A 21,574-nucleotide genomic window follows, 5' to 3' on the forward strand; every position below is an offset into this window, starting at 1 on the left:
GAGCCAGCAAAATTGGGCATCCCCATCATCCGGGGGGAATCTTTTGCCGAGGCAACGGAGACTTGGCCAAGGTAATATTTCAATGTTATCGTGCCAGTCATCGTCACGTTTACGCCGCCAGGTATTATCATCGGAAAAGCCTTCTCGCCAGCACCGTCTCTTCTTCTTCCGGCCACTTTTCCAACTTTCCGACGTTCTTTGGGTTTTCCGCGTCACAAAGAAGCCCGCCAAACGCTTTTGTTACTAAAATTAGGAGCTCTTCGCGTTGGGTTCATTTTTCCATGTCAGATTTTGACACTTTTGCCGCGGCACCTCTGGCCTACGGTACAGTGCGTTACAAAGTTGTAAGAGCAATAGGGAAATACTGAATAACTTGTGAGGAAATTTCGAAGGAGATATGTTGGCAAGGATATTCATATTAAATAACTTCTTAATTTAATTTAAAGTTAGAAAAGTTTTGAGTGGATAAGGATATGATGTGTTCCTCAATAAAATATACCAAGTACTCTACTCTTATTTAAATTAATACATATTTGTAAGCATTTATTATATGTTTTACCCCCTTGGGCGTAGTGTTTTACCTTATTTTGTATTATGTAGCACTCTGCTAATTAGTCCCATATTTCAAATGAAAACAAGAATCATGAATTTTCTTATGGCACCAAAGCCGCCGATTACATCTCTGCCCAATATGTATTTCCATTAGCTTCCGATCCCTCATCTCATATGCTGAACCTTTTCCCCTGCTGTCACCGATGAATTCTGTGGAAAAATGTGGCTTGCTTATAAGCAGAGTAATGTGCACTTTTGGTGTTTTTGCGGGTCGACAGTGAATGGGTTGCAGTAGAGCTTTTCTAGCTGGAAAAAAGTGAAATTTATGAGCTCTTGCGGGTTATGTGCAATTCAACACCCCCTTCTTATTTGCTCGAATTTTCCGCACTTGCATGGCGAAAATAAATGAGAATATTCATGGTGGTATATCCGGGGTCTTCCTGGGTCAAATATTTTATTTCGTAGTATAAGCTTTGAATGAAACATCATACACACTAGCAACGTAATTTTTTTTTTTTACTAGAATTAATTATCAAAATTGGCGTTATGAATGATCAAAACGAAAGGAAAGATGCGGCAACTAATTCAGAGATGAGTAAACATGACCAAAAGATTCCCCCCAAGGAATTTAAGCGACCTTCAGCTGATGGTGGACCTAGGCCCCCACCGAGTCGATATATTCAAACCTGTATGAGCAATCTAACTAAATGTCCTGGTTCTTTCCTATAAGCCAGCATATTTTTCAGCTGAGGACAATAAGGATTCCACGTTCGAGAAGGTTGCCATCGGAATATGCTGGTTCCTTGTGATCATAACCTTCCCCTTTTCCATGTGTTGTTGCCTAACCATAGTTCCCGAGTACTCTCGAATGATTATCCTTCGCCTAGGTCGTCTTAGGTGGACTTACTCAGACATTACCAGCTTCTAATGGCTAATTTGACTTCTATCTCTCACAGGAAAGGTCTTCGAGGTCCAGGATTGGTCTTTATCCTTCCATGCATCGACGAGACTCACAGAGTAGATATGCGAACCGACGTGACCAATGTCCGCCCGCAGGATGTGCTTACCAAGGATTCGGTTACGATTACCGTAAATGCCGTCGTGTACTACTGCATCTACAGTCCCATTGACTCCATTATTCAAGTGGACGATGCAAAACAGGCCACCCAGCTCATTTCCCAGGTCACGCTGCGTAATATCGTGGGATCAAAGACGCTTAATGTCCTCTTGACCTCCAGGCAGCAACTCTCAAGGGAAATTCAGCAGGCAGTAGCTGGAATCACATATCGCTGGGGAGTTCGCGTTGAGCGGGTGGATGTGTAAGGATATGTTATTTTAACTTAAAATCTAATTGATGTTTGCCAGAATTGATTAATGATTACGTATTTTAAAAACAGAATGGATATCACATTACCAACTAGTCTTGAAAGATCCTTGGCCAGCGAGGCTGAAGCTGTAAGGGAAGCTCGTGCCAAGATAATTCTGGCCGAAGGTGAGCTAAAGGCTTCCAAGGCTCTAAAGGAGGCCTCCGATGTGATGTCGGAGAACAAGATTACACTACAGGTAACAATTTGGGATTTATGAAGCTTTTGATTTAATTAATTTTTTGTGGTTTAGCTGAGGCATCTGCAGATCCTATCCTCGATCGCCTCGGAGCGAAGAGTAAGGATAATTTATCCTATTCCTCTGGAGATTATGGAGCCCTTTATGTCTGGCAAGGAGGGGCAAAAAAAAGATGGTGGAGGTGGAGGTGGTGGTGGCAAGGAAACTAAGAAGGAAGATGTGGCCGGAGGTAGCAAGGAAACCCGAAAGGAAGGTGGTGGTTCTGATAGTTTCAGTGGCGGAAGTAGTGGAGGACTTTTGTCCAAATTTATTTTTGCTGGTAAGGAAGAGAAGAACCAAACTACAAGAGCAGGTGACAAATCAAGTGACATAAATGAACCCTGTTCCTCAAAGAGTTTTATAAAAGGTACTGGTGAAGCCTTAGCATTAAATCAAGAAACCGACGAAGGCCTGGAAGTTAGAAAAGATGAGGAAAATCGGAGACCTACATGTATGTAAATAAAACATCCTTTATTAAGGGTTTAATCTGATTTTTCTAATAAAATTTTCCAGTTGTGGCCTACGAAATGGAGTGTGTTAAACAGAGTCCTGCGAGTATGGCTTATAACTTAAAATTTTCCACACCCAAATGATTTAATAAATCGAGGAAACTATTTTTCTAAAAATACACATCAAAAGTAGTCACCATCCCAATCACAGTTTTTGGCGTGTGCCTAATTAATGTCTTCGGCTATATAAGATTTATTAAAGCTTTTTATTTATTCTTTTTTTTTAAGAGTTTGCCGATGACGTTGACGCTGCCGAGACGAATCAGAAGCGCGCTGCTCCACGTCGACCAGGCAAGTGATATAGAAATACAAAGTGATTTGTGGTCCCACCATCTCTAACCGTCGCCATGTCTCGAAATTTCTTTTCCAACAGGAGGCCTGGCGTTTATGGACCTGCAATCTTATCGGGACTTCCTACGAACTCGTTGGTAATCAGCCGGCGCGCTGGCTGGCAGCCTCCTGGCAGCAGGACAATGGGAAGGCCAAGCGTGAAATGAGCAACAGTCACGTCAGCCGATGGGGCCACAAACTTGATTGAAGGGCATTATCCCTGTTCCCCGTTCCACTGGAGCGACATTGACACTGCCATTGAATGGCCTCCAAGCAGTTTTTTTTGGAACACGATAAAAAATAGCTGAACACTGGGTATTTTTCATTCGTGGTGAGAATGGATCTCGTGTGGCAATTTATCTCCTTTAATAAATTGGGAGTTTTCGAGTCGATACTTCAATGGCGTGATAAAATATAGTTAATCCTCTATCCCAAACGGATTATTAAGTGCCCAAGGTCTTCTTCTTCTTCAACTATTACCTAAATCATAAATTTTGAAATGACAATTATATTTTACTACTTTCCAAGTTCTTTGAATATCTTGCTCTCATAATTCCGTAATTATCAAGCGTAACCAATTAACTCGCAATTATCCCAGACAGCAAAAATGTACTCAAAAGTCACTCAACAATTTCGTAGTAACATTATAAATTTGCTCAACTTTGTGCCATATTTAATTTGGACAAGGCAAAAAGTTGCCACAAAAGTGGGCTGTGGGCGTGCCAGGATGTTAATGCACTTTCTGTGTGTGTGGGCACGAATTCCGAGCGTATGTGTGTGTGCAACGTAACGTAGCAACGAATGTTCTTCAGCTAATGTGCAAGAAATTGGGAAGAAATCAAAGGAAATGTGAGCTTGACAACAAGGGCAACAACCCACCAAAATGTCAGAAGCTAGACATCTGAACAGCAACATCTAAACTATTCAATTTTACTAGTTGTAATAAATAAATTGTATTCCATATTACAAATCTGGTGAAGTGATACGTTGCGTATGAGTAATATTTTGTAGAACGCTTTTCAGATCCACTGCAAGAAGCTGCAGCTTAAAAATATGCTGAAAGTATATTAAGAATTAATTAGATTCATTATTAAGTTAGTGGTATTTTCACTTGTAGAAATAGAAAGAGCTTCTGAATGATTTCAATGCAACTGAGCTCCCACGAGCGCAGAGAAGTATGCTATAAATAAGGGAATGCAGAAAGTTTTACCTCGAGGCTCCTGACTCTGGAGTTTTGACTGGCTTTTAGCTTTTAATGACACATCGTTTGTGCTTCTTTTGTCGGAAGTGAGTTTTTGGCACTGCTTTGTCGCTATTTGTGCCTGTGCCTGTGTGTGTTTGCATTCTCATTTGTTTTTGCGTCTCTGTGTGGCAGGCGAGCGTGCGTAAGTTTGGCTGCGTGCTCATTGCCCTGTGCGTGTTCGAGCACACACACTCACAGGTGGATCCTTCTGCACTCATCCTTCTTTGTGTGTACGTGTTTATCCAGCTGGAACACCTGGCTGCCTGCGTGTGTGTGTGTGTGTGTGCCTGCGGAGAACGGATCTTTGAGTTTTGCGACAGGAGGTGGGAGGAGCAGCTGCTGCTGCTGCTGCTGCTGCTGCTGCGGCTCCTTCCCACCCTCTGCAGCTGCTCGTTGCAGGCAGCAATGCAAATTCAAATTTGATTTATGCAAATGGCACATGCAGCAGTAGCAACAGCAGCAGAAAGTGGCGCTCAGATCCCGGGAACCCATGTTTGCACTTGCCACTCTCGCCAAGTGGCCAACAGTCAAATAAGCAATCTACCACATGAAAATGTGTGGATTACATAGTCCTACCGCCCCCCCCCCCCCACCACGAACGGAGATTCTTTAATTCACGTTTAAACAAAACGCTGACAAATGCCGGCTATGCCATTGGCTTTGATTTGTTTTTGCCTTCCTTCTTCGGGCATGCACTTGACATTTGCTCATTTCAGTTGACCATCTCCTGTGCCTTCCCAACCCATTGTTACACTTTACAAAAAAGGGGTAATTTAAAATGCTTTTGGCAAGCAAAAGAAAATCAATAAAATGCATATCTATTAGCGCATCTATATAATTTATGAAACAGGTAACCAAACCGCAAGAACTTAAGCTTTTCAGTTCAGTGGATATACCCATTGTAAGCCATGATGAGTTTCTTGATTTAAGCTCTTATTTGATTCCACAAACTTTAAAGTAAAATGGAGTTTGTATTTGTGAGTGTACCACCACTGGCCTGCAATCATCCGGACTGGCTCCGGTTGACATATGTGGTACTGTGACCGTATATGTTCTGCCATCTGTTAACCCGGAGACGGGCCCATGAGCCAAAAAGGGGACCAAAAGGGAACGGGGCGCAGAGGTTCAGCTGTCACTCAGATCTCTCCGCTTTGGTTTAACATTTCCCTTTTTTAGCTTATCCCAGTGACCTCACTGTGGGGATTTTGCTTTTTGGGGATTTTATTGACTCTGCGGGGCTGGGGGAGTTCGGTCTCCTTTCTGGCTACTTTTTCGCTTTCATGTTTGTCATTGTCAATCTCATTTATCGACATCCGTTTAATGTCCAGCAATTTGAATGGGGCAGACCTGAGTGGCATTCACTGCCTTACTTTATCATTCGCATTCCAATTCAAGGTTGGATGTGATTTTCTTGGAAGTGTACGGGGTTGTCTTACATCCGCTTAGATTTATCTTAAGGGCAGCCGGATGATTTCTGTTTTTGTCGATGATGAAATGGTGAAAGTGGAACGATGAAAGTGGAAATTGTTTCTTTTGATGAATTAGTAAATGCGTAGCAATCGGAGAACCTAATCGTTCTATTAGGTATTGACATAATTACTTATTTAATAATATTCAAAATTATATTAAGTGTTTAATTTTTATACTGTATATTGAGCACACATTCCACTTATATTTCAGATCTAACTACTAATTGAGATGCTCCACAGTGTCTGCATCATTAGGAAAACTTTGGGCTGCCACGAAAGGTGTGTGTTTGCAAACAATCTTCCTAGTCGGAATGAGGTTCCTCGAGCCTAACCACTAAGGATTCGAACAAAAACATTCTCGGCTAAACAAGCTGTAAGCTGCCTGGTAATTGAAGCTGCATTGTTTGGCGTATGTCCAAAGACACGGCTTTAATCCCTGACATTGCACATTCCCAGCCTACAGTTGGGGGTTAAGGTGGTGGTGAGGAACCAATTGTGTAGGCAAACAATGGTCATGTTCGGGGTGGAGAGAACCCGGCAAGCCAAACCGCTGTGCCGGAGAACTCTCAAGGGTCTGAAAGTGTGGTTAGTCCAACGGAATGTTGAGTACCTTTGAGGTGGAGGGAACGATTGCCTGGGTTTTCCGAAATTAACAAGACATTTATGCGGACACACACACAAAGGTGTGTCTCCGGCAATCGTATTCCCATCTTCTTCATCATCAACAAACTACTGACTTGGCATAAATTAGCCGAGTGAAAAAGAGAATGGAAGGAATGAGGTCCTTCGAGGAACTGGAACACATGTCCTTTGGTTGTCAAACAGGGCGAAAGAAATAACTGGCAAGCAGTGGAACTCCTTGGCCAGGTGGAGGGAAAACCCCAAATGCAAATTGTATGTCGGAAAGTTGGCAGTCATAACTAACTCGGCGAAGACGACGACCGAATTTTGTTTGCCAACAACTCGGGAACTCTCGTGAAAGGACCCGCTCCTTAATGAGAATGTGTCCAAGGGGGGCGGGTTCGCAAAGATTGTTGTGGAGCGTTGTCAGCACTGTACCACTGCAAACTTTCCATCAAGTACAAGCGAAGTGCCTGGTTTTCATTCCCAGTCACGCCAAATTGTCAGCAGCTAAGAATTTGGCATGAATACTGGAATATAGGGACAGAAGGACTCATCCAAAGGGCTGGAGACAGTACCAGCCTGGCGGCAGCTTCAATTTCATTAACTAAGTGGTCCATACCAATTAAGTTTTGTGCATTCTGGAATAATATAAATTAATTAGAATATGCTAATGAGGCTAGCCTCCGCGTGGCTATTACCGTGCAGAGTCAACTAAACTCGACTCGCCTCGCTGCGAGTCAATTGACTTGAATAAATTAGCGCTAGCGGATGCATGCTCAATTCCAGGACAGTTGGCTTTAACCGTCTGTTGACCCATTCAGTTGGCCATTGAAAAGTGCTTTCAGCGCCTTTCTCAAGGATTTTTCGTTTAAGTCATAGCTGTGCTCACAGATGTCTGGCCCAAAATGTTTTATCGAAGTTGTTTGATTGATATACATTTTATGAAATTTCAAGCCCATGTAGATTGCTCCTTTGGGGCAGTTCTAAGATATTGCCAGTAAACATTTACCTGCAATTGGCAGGCGAATGAAACTTGTTTGATCCGTGCAACATAATATGCTTTAGGGCCAAAAATTAGATTAAAACCCAAGATGGTGGACTATAATTAAAAAATGAAATTAAATATAAATTGAGTGTGTGATTACTTTAAGAATTTGATGGACTTTTAGCCAGAAAAACCCAAGTTTAAGCAAAATTTAATGAACGCCACGTGTTTGTACCTCAAAGAGAACAAAAGATCTGTCTCGGACTGCATTTCGTTCCTCAGACCGAATCGTTTTCAATCGAATGTCTCACTAAAGACATCATTTCGTTGTGGAAATGTGAAGATAAAGTCATTCAGAGTCGAAAATGGCAACGACTATTGCATAAATTCGTTCGAAGAGAGACCAAGAGAGTGAGCCACATCGTATTCTAATTCGATGGCAGCACACGCAGACAGGCAGGCATTCGACCTGGCCGAAGCCCCTGAAGCCCCCCAAGCTCCGTCCTCATCCTCGGATATCCAGGATTGTCTGCGCAACTGTCTGGAACACTGCACTCACATTGGCCATGGTCTTTGGGACTGAGAGGCAGCGGGCAGGTAGGTGGCCAGCCATTCCATCAGAGATTCAGACCAGGCCAAGTAGTAGGCGTCAATAAAGCCAAATTCACGTCTCGGTGGCCCCCTTCTCCACATTACCGTCGTATTCAACCAGATTTGGGGACAGGCAGACGAATTCATTTCGTCAGTTTTGCGAATCATCACTTATCCAATTTTTGTCCCACAGATATAGATTGGCCTGCACCCTCAATCGAGTCTCAACTAGAAGGTTGTACAGACAATAGAATCTCCTCTCGAAATGCAAACAATTAATGATTGTTTGATAGCCTTTAAGTTTTGGTTTAAATTGACAACCGTTACTCCCACTCCACAATCCTATCAAATACAATTTATCAACCATTTACCTCCATTGTTATGGCTTTCAAACTTTGAACTGTCATCTAGATAGGTTCAGCCTCTTGGGCTTTCAAAAACAATTGCTTAAATAATTATCACAATTAAATCGTTGTTTTCACATGACTGCACTTTTGAACTGAACCACATAATAGGATTAGCAAAACCTTTCTGGCATTTAGCCTAATCAGACAAATTAATCAGAAATCACCTGTTTGGAGTCCTTTGGACGTGTTGACTGGAGTTGGCATCACTTTTAATTATGGTCATTGAATTTCTAATTGTCCTTAATGGAGCGAAATTAATTTCGTATCGGAACATTACAGCAATCTGGTTTCATCCCACTCGACACAATTAAGGCGCACAATTTAATATCAAATATTTCTTCAAGACATTGGACAAGCCATAAAATTGTTAATTGTCATAAACGTGTGATGGGGAATATCTTAAATTAGAAGGGGACTTAAAGCTGTTAAGAGATACGAATGGGGTACATTATTACATAATTTTACTTAAAATTTCGATATATTTGTCCGTATACAATCTTTTATCATACACAGACACAAAAAAGACCTCCCGAATACTCAATGGCTAGCTTGATCCTGGCAGGGCAATGTGTGCGTTGTTCCTGTTTCCAACATCGTCATCATCCGAGTCCGTTAGCAGGTCGGATAGACTGAGATCCGAGGAGCGTTTCTCGAGGCCCTCCTCCACCAGTTGTCGCGTCGGAAGGTTGGCGGGCATGGCGTACGTCTTCATGCAAAGGATAACGTGCTCGCGAAAGAGTTGCTCCGAGTGTTTCATGATGGCGGCGGCCCGGTGATTCAGTGAGTCGTGCGGATTCGGGTAACGCAGCAGCTGTGGCAGAAAGGTTTCGAATATGTTGACCAGGTCATAGCTGGATGACCAAGCCTGCTTAAGGACATTCATGCAGACCAGGCCCGTGATGAACTCGATGTTTGGGTGCAGGATCTTGGTGACAAAGCGAACGCGCGGTGCCGTCAACGGATAGTCCTGCGGCATGGTCACATTTACCGTCCAAATGCCACCCTCGTAGGCACTGCCCAGTGGACCCTCGAGGCAAACATTCAGGTTGGTCATGTCGTCGTCCACGGTGGTGCGGTAGCCCGACGCCAACAGCCGGTTAACATCCCGGTCCAGACGGCGCCCCGCCATCGGCAACGTCGTGTTCACCAGCAATTGCTCGGCCATCTGTATTCTGGCGTTCTGTCCTGTGCCGCCACTGAATCGGATCTACTGGTATTTTGAGTGCACTCGTCTGCTACACAGAGGTACCTTCAAAACTATGCAGCTGGTGGATAGGTTAGTTAATCACCATACGTGAAGTTGTAAATAAGATTTTATGCTTACATAAAATCAATCCAGAATTTTGCTCCTTTTTCATTGAAATTTAATACAAATATGAATAAACCTACCGCCTACTCTAACCTACCAATCAAAATTAGATTACAAATTTTAAAAAGCTTTTCTTGCTGAAGTTAAATCGGATACTTAAGGATGACATTTAATATGATAAATAAAGAAAACCAATTTCAGGACCTTTGAACTTGTGTATTTAGCATTTTTGTAAAAAATGTTACAATGTTATTTTTTGGATATTGGTCAGCTGCCAATTTTCAAAAACGCCTAACCCAAATCGATAGCCTGTGAAAGTGAGAATTTATAGAGTTTTTTATTTCCTAGTTTTGTTTTCTTTCGGACTTGTCGCATTGCGTCTAAGCGGATTTTGGCTCTGGGCCGAGCATTCATTAATTGGGCGTGGGTCAGATAGTTGGGCGAAATATTTTGGCCGTAATGCCAACTGCTTGCAATTGGACACCGGGGAACCAGTCGAATGACCCAAGGCAATGACAATTGTGCACAAGAAGGATGAGCTGTGTCCTTGCAACCGAAATCACCCACTTCTATAAGTGGACATTGCAAGTTGAATGCTTTTCTGACTGCTGGCAATAAATCAAAGATCGTCTGCTGGCGTTTCCATAAAGGAAGCTGTGATAACTCCAATGGTAGAGCCAGAGTGCGAGTGCATTAAAGTTAAATGGACTCGGACTAAATGCTGCAAATTGCTGCCATAGCCAACAGTCATGGATACAAACACCCGTATCTAAGGGATTGCATATGTATCTGCGCATCTATATTTGTATCTCCATCTGTATCTGAATCTGTATTTGTGCATCTCCTACAATGGTCGGAGCTGAAACAATGGTAAATAACGACTAGAAAATTGTAAAAAATGTTGACAATGTTTCTCATGGCTTGCGAATCCTTTGGCCCGAAGCTTTATTTTTTAGTGCGACAGTAAATGCGTCACTCTTCCACACACCCCCCCCCCCCCGCATTTTAAACCACCCTCAGTCACATCTCTCCCTGTCTTTTTCAGTCTGGGTTTGGAATGCGCTTTGTTGCAGTTTTCACAGTTGAGTGCGCTCATTGTTTTCGCTGTCAGCGAGCGGCGCGTCGACAATGAATAATTAGAATTTTGTTGAAGGTCCATTGCTCATTTCCCGAACCCCTTAACCCCCCTTTAACAAAATCCATGGAATAAGCCCCGCCACTGTTTGCTGGGGCCAATTCATGCGACTTTTAATTTGCCAGCCATGGACAGCAAATCAAACAAAACCGATTTGGGATTACAATGAAAAAACGCTTTGAAACTCGGTTGAAATATCTCAAAAAGGAGTTGGACATCGCGTAACAAAAACGTCAATATTCAATATCTATTTTATCAGCTTAAAATTGAAATTTATTTGGATAACTTAATCTGGCAAATATAGAACCGAAGACGGTTTCACATTTCAAGAATATTTGTTTTAAATTTTGTACTTATGTATATTTGCAAATATAATAAAAAGGCAAAGCAATTAAAATCTGATTAAAAGATTCAATAAAAAGTGGAAGTTAGCTATACAAATCAATAAAAAAAGCTTAAATTCCTTTATCTAAAGTAAAGGAATTTCAATATATATACCCTTGGCATTAAAATTCCAGACTAGTTGGCCTGCCATCTCTCCCTTTTAAGTAGATATAAAGTAAATATAAACCAACTTTCGCATTGAATCCGCAGGCGAGCAAGCAAAAATGGAAGTAGCCACGCTTCAATGTGATTTTCGAGTGCATAAATAAAATCTCAAATAGATGCCATTAAGAGCTTTTTAGCCGCCATTAAAGCAATATGGGAGTCCCCGCCCCGACAACCAGTTTCAGACTATTATACGAAGAAATACGATTATCGCGTAAAATTAACGCGAAATTAATGCAAACTACACGCGGCAGCCCAAGGATGACTCTCAGAAAGTACCGGCCGGGGGGTAAAATGGGTGGGTTATCTCCTTGGCAAAGGCATTAAGGAGTAATCTCAACATGGGCGTTAATTTCGTGAATTGTAATCAACTGGGAGCGGGCACCGTAATGAAGCTGTTATGGCACCCAAGCATTGACCACGTCAAAGTCAACACTTCAACAAGTGAAAACAGCGAAACCCGACGAAAAAAAAATTCCTTTACTAGGCTCCAAAACAATGGCCTGGTTCAAACAGTTGGGAGCATAGTCCCTTTTTCTCTCCAGCTCCACCCAATCCACGAAATTTCAAACAATGGACCACCTAAAACAATGGCAAGCGACAAAAGGTAACCGCGAAAAGGATAACTCAAAAGCCAGAAACGTGGAGGACCAGAGTTCCAGCACCAGTCCAGAATCCGGACTCGTTCGGGCCAGAACAGGGCAAACCGCAACCGCAGGTCTAACCCGCTGGCATTTTGGCAACATTCCATAACTCAGCCCACCGCCGACCCGATGTCATCCCATGGTGGCGCCCCTGGAGGCATTCTTCACTTCCCCTGTGAAGGTAGTGAAATACACACAAATTTGTGAAATTAACTTGATAATTTTTAATTAAATTTCACAGCAGGAGTTAAAATGAACAACAAATTTTAGCCAATAAAGAAGGAATTAAATGGCATTTTCGTTGTCATCGATTACAAAGTTTGCATTTAATCGAATATAATATACGTTGATTTACGCCTTATTTTGGATTAGCAGGGATTGGTGTTTTTTGAATGCCGTGGCTTTTTGGTCTTAATTTCTAATGACAAAAGCTTTAATGCAAAGCACTAACGCATATTCACTAATTACATCATTAGAAGAAATTTGAAAAAAATTGTCTATGACTATGATAAAATAAATAAATAAGATGAAAAACAAAATTGAATTGTATTTCTTGATTTTAACTTATAAATAAAAAGAAGGAGTATTCATCATAAATAATTTTCCCCTCTTAATAATATGTACCTATATATTGTTACGAAATATTATTCATAATTTTCTTTAGCTAATAAATTAAAATTTTACAAGAAAAGAAGAACTACAAGGCAATTATTTAGACAAAAATGACGAAACTCAAGGGTGAAAGCAGTGGTGCTAATAATTGTTTGATTTAAAATTAAAGCGAAACATGATGAGAAAAAAACTGCGGGACAGCGAAAGTGGCAGCCAAACTCAGGGAAAATCTGGAGAGGGGAAAACAAAGTAAATTGTTGCTGTTCCCCAGTAATAAAATATTTGTCGAGCGCCATTTACAAAGTCATTTTCAAGCTCAATGTACTTTCAAAGTAATGCGCTCCACCTGCCCGCGTTTAGAACCTCCATACCAACCAACCCACCAACCCACCAACCCACCAACCCACCAACCCACCACCCACTTACCCACCATCTGCCCCAATTGCCCCAGCTTTTGGCCCACTGGCAGTTGTTCTAGTTTTTATTGCCAACGTTCGCCATTTTATGGTCTCGTTTCAGGTTGCCTGGTTTGGCTGATGCTGATGCTGATGCTGATGCTCCTGCCACATTTGCTTGTACCTTGTACCTTCGCTGTTTATTTTTTGTGGCCCGAGTTAGGTGCGATATTTGAGGCATAAGCGCCATCGTTTGCCTTGCTAAACACGTGCTTTCATTTAAAACGCCGTAAATATGTCGCGTAAATATACGCGCTTTTTCTTTGCTGACATTTGGCTGTAACGCACACATATGTAAGTCGAATTCCATTTATATTGAATATTTTTTACGTTTCGAACGCGATTTGTGATTGCGTGCACTAAATCCCAAGGAGTTTGAATGCTTTCGTTGATTTTAAAAGGTAAGGTGGGGAGTCGCCACTGGGGACTTAAGCATACATTTGGGGATGTACTACCTAGAAAAGAACAATCTTTACATAAAAATTACGTATACGCCCGAGTATCTCTTTAAAATAACTGAATTATATATGTGTATTAGCAAATAAGGTTTAAATCAATATACTTATATACAATTATAAATCAAGCAACTTGCAATTCAGAATTAATTTATATTTCTTAATGCAACAATCTTCTTAATTATCGAAAATAGATTTAAACGGGTAAAACATTTTAAAGAACTGACTGAATGAGTCCTCCGATCCATTTAAAAACAGAGCTTAAGATTAACCCATGTTCCATTTGAGACATATGTCGACGCTGAATACTGAAATGGAAAAGTGAAAAAATGGCTGGAGAAAGTAAAGCCAACTTCATGACCAAAAGACGTGCAAAGTGCTGGCGATTATGGCAGTCATAAACCGATTAGGTCACATGAATATTTATGGATGAACGCGATGGGAACGCAGCTCAAATGGAGATGCAGCTGGAAATTGGAGTGAAGCTGAATGGAATGCAACAAGCGAAGTAATTTTCCACTCAGTGGGGTCATAATAATATTTCCAAGATGTGACCGGGGTCAGCCATTTAGAAAACTACTTTAATATTCTTAAAATGTCGCGACTTGTTTTCTCTTTAAGAACCAAACTGTGTATGTCGCTTGCCAGTAACAAAAAATGATTTCTTGCAACTATATTGAGAGATATTGCTGGTATGAAAGGGCCTTTGTTTGCACTTTGTTGTTCCGAAATATTGCAATTTTTTTAAGTAAACCCAACAATAGGGAACATCAATAATACGTTTTTCTTCGTCTCTTTTTCCGCAATATAAATAAAACATTTGCATTTAAAAGGCTTTCCATCGATCGTTCAGCCAGGGAGTTTGCAAATAATATTTTTTTCTACAAGGATAGCAAGCACAGATGATGAATGACAATTCCCCTGTATGACAATACCGACAAATGCTGTCAGCCAAAGACTATTCGTAGATAAATATACTCTTGCAGTAATGTATTTATGCCTACATGTGATCCCGTTCATCATTTGGGGCAAGAAAAGGGTCTGGTGATGTTTTGACCTTCGCCAGCAGATGATTTTGGCTGGTTGATTTATGCCGACAATGGATTAAATCGATTTTAATCGCTCCCAAATGTGAGTGCAGTCTAGTGCTCAATAAAACACACGCGAGTCCTTTCGCGCACAATCCTTGGTCCTTGGCTTCCTCAAAATGGAAGTGGATTGTCTGAAGTGGGCGTGTGTTTGAATAGCTTCAGTTGACTCGTTCGCCGATAAATCTCTTTATCGCCATAATCGTTAAATCGTTCACTCTTCACAGACATTGATTGCCCCCGCCAGCCAACAATGAAGTCCGATTAAGCTAAGATTTTTAATAAAACATTGTTTAAGCCATATTGAACAATATTAAAGGAAACGATTATGGACGCTTTAGCCAAGTGACTGGACTTTAAGATACCCGTTACATAACTAATCAACTATAGTATAAACAAAGAACTATAAGAGTCCCCCAACTCTCACATACGAACGGACAGGGCTATGTAGACCAGTTAGGTTTTTAGTTACTTGTATAATGAATCTTAATGTTTAGACACCTTTATAAGTTAACTTATGTAAATTGTTGCCTTTAAAATATACAATAAATATACAATAAATGTACAAACTCAAAAACGTTTAAAGTTGCACAAATGTACAACCTTGTTAATGAGCTTTTATTTGTCATTCTAATTATATTTTTAAAAGTGACAAAATTTGGAAATTCCTCTCGCCAAATAATGCAAACTGTTGCGACAGGCCAGATAAAATACAACAGCCTGCAGCATCAACAGCTTGGTAAACAAATTTCCATTTGGTGCCGAACATTTTTGCAACAAATCTGCCCGAGAACGACATGAATGTAAGTAAGTTTATGGCTGCGTGTGTAATGTTTTACAAATTTTCTGATTTATTGTAAAAGTTTTTTATGCGCATTTCGGATGCTGTTCAAATAGTTGAATGCGATATGTGTGCAAAACATTCTGTGTGTTGACGGGCACATGACAGTCGGACTGCAAATATTTTATTTTTAGAAAAATATGTATATTCAAACAAGTGTGTACGTAAACCTTTTGCTCAGTTTGCAACATGCAATTAGAGCGGGTAAAAAGTAAGAAGTAAAATATTAATATTACCAAGTAAAGGTCAAAGCGAAAGTTTTTGGTTTCCCTTGAGAATATGAGCAAAAATTGTGTTTAGTTAATGTTGGTAAATTTACACACATGTTCATCTAATTTGCCTGCAGTTATAATTTGCAATTAAAACGCATCAAATTGAGCAGGAAAATTAAATGAGTTTTCCTATTCAAATATGATAAGCGGTAAAACAAAACTAAAAGGTTTTATGGATGGAAAAAAAAAAATGTGCAGCTGGTTAAATTCAAACTTTTCCATTTCGTTATAGGGTATTTGTTCAATTTAAATCGATTATCCTATATGAACGTAAACTCCAGGCATTTCAATTAAAACGATATTTAAGTCAATATCTTCAAAAGGACGAAACTCTTCAAATCGAATTTAAACTCCATTCACGCAAATCCAAACGAAATCAAATGAAAATTCAACTCGACCGCAGGAGTATGGAACCAGAAAATTCAGTAAATAAACAAAGCAAAGTTTATTGAACTTTACCGCAAAACACAAAACCAGTTCAAAACTCATTTATATACATTGCTATAAGCCATAAAACAAAGCAAGGATTATTTTCCCACAGTGCGTGTAAAGTTGGTTGAAATTTTTCCTCAAACTTGGCGGGACATTTTTCTTGATCAATGCTGTCTGAATGTTTTTAATTTCAATTTTCGCTTTGTTTTTCAGGCCTGGCGTGTCATCTTGATTGACAAATTGAAACGAATAGCTAGAGATATTTCAGGCAAATGCCAAGCGTATTGATTTTTGGCCATGGATGGATTACTGGATGGGAAACTTCATAGCAACAGATGCTGCCACTGCTTCTGATGTGAGATTAACTTAATTTATCCCGCTTTCGCTTACTCAATTCAGCAGTTGCTCTTAGTTTCGTATGAGCTGAATTATTAATGAAGCCCCGCACAACACAGGAACAACAGGAGGTCAGTGCTGAAGTAAATTTATGGAGGGCTGGCAGTTGTATTGTGTCAAAATTTGTTGCCAAACGAATGCCAGAACAATAATAAATTAATTAACTTGAGTCGCAGCAAAAGGGCCAAGTAGCAAGTAGCACGTGCTGCAAATGCGTAATCACTAATTAAAGCGGCTGCATTCTTAAAGCCAACATCTCGACTTGGGCATATCTTATCTACCAGTTGGCCAGAATCAGCCGAGTGGAAAGCATAATTCGCGATTTGAGTACGCGAAAACAATGGCGCAGGGAGCAGGGGCAGAGGACACCTTGGTGGTCCTTGGTTCTCGTTTGATAATTACAAGGACAAGCAGATAAGGATAAGCGACAACTGCAGTCCATTCACCAAAACCTAATTCAACGAACAATGGCACCGAGCCCAACCAGATGAGAACGATGCTGATGATGTTGACGATGAGAAAAATGGGATACCAAATTGCAAACAATGCGACAAACTTTTCATGCTCCTAATTAAGCAGCAAGCAATCAGAGAAGGTAGCAAACCGAAGAAAGGGATCCTTAGGCACGCCAATCTGCACGCAAATCGCGCATACGCCCCCATGTGCAGCAGTTTATTGCCCATCAGTCTGTTAATCAGCGTAAATGGCTATCAACTTATTGTAATTGGGTTGGTTTTTGTTTTCCCAAATATATGCTAACATAAATAAAAAACACTCCCCTAGTCAAACGAAAGTTTTCAATGAGCAGAAATCAAATATAAATCGGTGAAAAACTGGTTGTTTCTGTGAAACACTTTACATATTATTAAAAAACAATTGTGCATTCTTTTATTAAATGTTTGCTTTATTCAGTGCAATGAATGTTGATGTAATTAATCTTTGGTGACTTAATGTGTTATTTATGTACCGATTAATCGGTAATTTTAAATCACTTTATTATTCGTGGGTTTTATAACAGTTTAAGATATATTTATAGTTATAGATAGTTAAAAATGGTTAAATTACACAGCGGTTTCCTATTCCACACAAAAATCGAAATCGGTGAAAATGGGGGTCAAACTGGAAGATCCTTCGCTGAAACCAGAATGGCAACAGGACACATTCACTCCATCTTCTGTCTGTCCGGAAAAGGTAAATTCCCCATCCAACTCCGCAATTCCCAGCACCACTCCCTTTTAGTGTTAGCACAGCCTTGCTGTGCGGAAAAATAGCGAGTATAATCGCAATTATTTTTACCTGCCGGCACTTTTAGCACATTCCGCCAGGCAAAACTATGTGCGAATACTTCTTCGACTGGAAAATGAAATAGTAAACGCCAGAGAGAATCAAAAAAAAGGAGCTGGCTGTAAAATGGGCGCAATATAAAAGGTGGAACATTGAAAAGTTTTGCTTGGGAAACAGTTAAAGCCGTAGCTCTGTTTATTTTTATGTAATCTAATACAAATTTAAGAATTATCAGCTTACGTGGAATATGAACATACAATTTTGTTGTCCCTTTTTATATTTAAACTTGTGAAACAATAGCAATTAGCCAAAATATCAGATATCAAAGCAGACTAGAATGCACGAAAAGCACATTAAAAAATCATCAATTACAGGCAAATAACCCAATAATGCGTCTCTCATTAGCGGCCAAATCAATAATAATAGCGATTTTTTAAATAACAATGTAGAATGCATTGTTTTCATTAACCCTGTAATTAAAAATGATTTAATTATATGGAAAATAAATATGAAAGAAACATCGAAATAATTAAACAATTAATTAATACCGTGAACGTTTTTCGAGGCACATGTTTAATACATAACAAAATGAGCATTTCAATGATATCCATTTTAAATAACCTCCACTCGCAGACCATAGCAATTTATAAAAGTCATTAGGAAAGTACATTTAATATGTATAAAATATTAAAGGAAAGAAGAATCTGGGGCAATTTATTTGGGAAACTTCCGGAAAACTGCTACATAGAAGCCAACCGTTACTGGCATTCAGTCAGTTACTACTGCTGCTCTTTCAGCATGTCCTTTCCTCTTTTGGCCAGTCGTTGTTTAGAGAGGAAGAATTATAATTTTCCTGCGTACCCGGCAAACTTTTCACTCAGCCCAACACAACAAACAAACGCATATATAGCATATAGCACATAGCATACATACATACATACATACATACATACATACACATGGTTTTTTTTCACAATGTCTGATGTGTTTGTCTGCAAGTCGCCTTTGTCGAAAGCAACTGCAACTTATTTTGCATATCATAAAAAATAGAACATACGCAGATCCACAAGCAGCCTTGGTCCGCGCTGGAGACCATTATAATACAATAACATTGCGACGGGGAATGGAAGTGAAAGCCGGAGGGGCTTAATACTCGGGTTTGATAGCGACTCGAGTGCAGCTGCTGGCGCAGCCATAAAGTTTTTGGTCTATAAGGAAGTTATTGCATTGCCCCCACTGCCTTCTCCTTCCTCATCCCCCATCCGTTTCCTTTTTAGCCACATTTCGCTTACATTTAAAAAGGCACAATTTAAGAAGCTCCGCGTTCTATCTCTCTTTCTCTCTCAGGCAATGAAAGTGATTACGGGGAGATATGCGAAACACAAAGCAAAAAGTCCTTGGTTGGAGTCACTCAGAATGTCTTCTTAAAGTTAACCGGAAGTTAATGAAATGAGACCGCAAGACACAAGCGCAGCTTTAAGTGAAAGTTTTCAGAATGCAGCCGAGAGTGTTTTATTTGCCAACGTTTTTTGTGGCCCCAGAGGAAGTTATAGTTATAAGAGCAGCATGGTTGCTATTCCTTTTCGAGATAAACTCCAAAAAATCCCATTATCGCTAATTCGTTTATGTTTTTGGCAAGAGAAACTGATTTTTTAAGGCCACCAGTGTAGTCGATCTCAAGGTACCTTAACTTTAGATACTAAGTATGCAAAAGAAGTGAGATACTTTGTAAGATTATGTTGGGCATAGTTTATTTCCTGTCATATATTTTTGGGCATTGATGTTGTGCAGTTCCATCATACCCATTCAACTTTTTTTTCGTGTAATGCAAGTGATGCCATGCCCTGGTCAGTTTTTAAAATATTCCCACATAGTTGCATGCCAGACACAATTTCGAAAAATTTTTAATCTACGGTTTTGTTTTCTTTCTAGACGAGCGAGAAGAGGGAGAGAGGGCGCCCTGTGGGGCGGCAACGAGGGCGATGGGTTGGAAAGCACTTTCGCATTACTTTTGTTTTAATATTGCAGCAAATGGCTGAAAGCAAGTTGGCATATGTGCGAACATTTTATATGACTACCACTGCCACACACGCGTCCCACATCCAGAAGGAAGTCGAGCATGGTTTTATTTTTGGGTCTGGCCAGGCGGCGGGACAGCAGCGGCCACATGGACAGGAACATGGTTGATGCGGATGTGTTTCGTCCCCTTGCCATCCATTTTTGTGGCTGTGTGCGTGCTCAAGAGGGTGAATTTGAGCGTGGGTGTATGTGTGTGTGAGTGTTGGGGCGGGATTCGCTTTCCTTTTCTGACATCCAAGGCCACTGGAGCAGCGAACATATAAGGCCAGAAGCGTGATTCCGCATTTTGCCCACCCAAAAACAGTTTCAAATTATGTTTGAAAAAATTATAAAAAAAAAAACGAGAGAAAAAAAGCGGCGTGTAGCTGCGCACTGAATTGCAATGAAAAAGTTTTTAGTGATTTCCCTCAACAATAAAATAACTGTGCGGGAAAATAGTAAATACTTTTATTAAAACGTTTTGCAGCTTATTTTTCCCACCAGCTTGGGTAAACATATTTCAACTTTTATCATTTACATTCAGCTCCCCCCTATCGCATACTCATTTCCCATTTACGTCGAAAAACCTCACATGCTCAAAGCAATTAATAATAAGTTAAGGACCGGACGGGAAAAAGTAGTTCATGATCATATTATTATGGTTACCAAAATGGGCGGGAATGTATTCATTTGTGTGTGGAGAGCTGGAAAATTTAAATTCGATTAATTGTCGGTTATATCTTGGGATATATCATGAATGAATGAAAAGTTAAGTGTTTCTGCCGATAAGTGTAGTAATTAAAATCGTATGGATTTTAAAAAATAATTTTGCTTAAAGCTATTAATGAATTAGATCACTAGATATACATTTTACCAATATGCAACAACTTAGAATTCTCTGATTTGCACTGGCTCACTTTATATGTAGGCCAAATACACATTTCCGTTAAAAAATTAATGTGAAATCTAAGAGAGTGTAATCTAGGGATGTGGCTTAATAATCCCCAAGGTCTTACATAATAAAAACAACTATAAAATATCAGTCATAGAAACAACGGGCCGTTTCAATGAAACTAAACATGGAAGTGGAAAGGGGTAAGCCAAACAATGGGAGAAATTGAACTGAAATCAATCAGTTGATGGAATGCTTTTATAAAAATTACAATAATCATGAGTACATTCAATGAAATTCGAAGCGGTTGGCATAGAGAATAGCAGCAGGGGAATTGCATGCACACATTTATATCCTTGATTTGTCCAGATTATCGAAGTCTCTGGTGAGTGTTTGCGTAGTATCCAATTCACAGTTAGCGGTATCTCAACAATTTCAATTAATTTGTGGCCAAACCATTGAGACTTCTTCTACTCATCGAAAGCGTTCCTCAACTGTAATTAAAATCGCTTACATTTAATCATTTTAATTGTGCAAAGCTTGGATTACACGACTGATTTATGATCCACTTGGGGGAGGGGGAAACCAAATGATGCCGGGGGAAATGGATATAAGACACGTTTTTGGGTGAACCCAACATCAAAGCAATGGAAATGGCCAACGCCATAATTACAACTCTAGGGCAAAAATAATATATTCCATCCCCAAAATTATCTTACATCATACTCAGATAGAAAATGCCAAATGTGAGTATCTCAAGCCAATTACAGCATGTCAAACGCATTCGGCAATGGTAATGACATATTAAATATGACTACAGCACCTAACAAAATATGGAGT

The 21,574-nt window shown here is 40.1% G+C and overlaps 2 protein-coding genes across 5 annotated transcripts; one reads left to right on the plus strand and one right to left on the minus strand.

Moving 5' to 3' along the window:
- Window positions 1-1,032: 1,032 nt before the first annotated feature.
- CG14736 (uncharacterized protein) lies at window positions 1,033-3,958 on the plus strand. Of its 4 annotated transcripts, none has more exons than NM_169447.2 (9): window positions 1,033-1,240; window positions 1,299-1,449; window positions 1,509-1,871; window positions 1,950-2,115; window positions 2,170-2,605; window positions 2,668-2,709; window positions 2,892-2,954; window positions 3,037-3,324; window positions 3,592-3,958. In NM_169447.2, the coding sequence occupies exons 1-8, from the start codon at window positions 1,099-1,101 to the stop codon at window positions 3,093-3,095; spliced, it is 1,422 nt and encodes a 473-aa protein (NP_731666.2). In that variant the 5' UTR covers window positions 1,033-1,098; the 3' UTR covers window positions 3,096-3,324; window positions 3,592-3,958. The 4 variants fall into 4 exon arrangements, with proteins under 4 accessions (NP_731666.2, NP_731667.2, NP_731668.3 ...); NM_169448.3 differs by lacking the exon at window positions 3,592-3,958 and having other exon boundaries at window positions 2,170-2,467; window positions 2,522-2,605; NM_169449.4 differs by lacking the exon at window positions 3,592-3,958 and having other exon boundaries at window positions 1,514-1,871; window positions 2,170-2,467; window positions 2,522-2,605.
- Window positions 3,959-8,757: 4,799 nt separating this feature from the next.
- On the minus strand, window positions 8,758-9,718 carry CG14739 (uncharacterized protein). Its single transcript, NM_141894.2, has 2 exons — window positions 9,637-9,718; window positions 8,758-9,577 (listed from the first exon to the last, which is right to left on the minus strand). The coding sequence occupies exon 2, from the start codon at window positions 9,475-9,477 to the stop codon at window positions 8,857-8,859; it is 621 nt and encodes a 206-aa protein (NP_650151.1). The 5' UTR covers window positions 9,478-9,577; window positions 9,637-9,718; the 3' UTR covers window positions 8,758-8,856.
- Window positions 9,719-21,574: the final 11,856 nt, after the last annotated feature.

This window comes from Drosophila melanogaster, chromosome 3R (genome assembly GCF_000001215.4).
Source record: "Drosophila melanogaster chromosome 3R".
NCBI lineage: Eukaryota > Metazoa > Arthropoda > Insecta > Diptera > Drosophilidae > Drosophila > Drosophila melanogaster.

Coding starts and splice junctions, on each gene's coding strand:
- CG14736 (NM_169447.2), top strand. CDS start 1,099: ATGAATGATCAAAACGAAAGGAAAGATGCGGCAACTAATTCAGAGATG. Junction 1,450..1,508: donor CTTCGCCTAGGTCGTCTTAG/GTGGACTTACTC, acceptor TATCTCTCACAG/GAAAGGTCTTCGAGGTCCAG. Junction 2,116..2,169: donor AGAACAAGATTACACTACAG/GTAACAATTTGG, acceptor TTTGTGGTTTAG/CTGAGGCATCTGCAGATCCT.
- CG14739 (NM_141894.2), bottom strand. CDS start 9,477: ATGGCCGAGCAATTGCTGGTGAACACGACGTTGCCGATGGCGGGGCGC.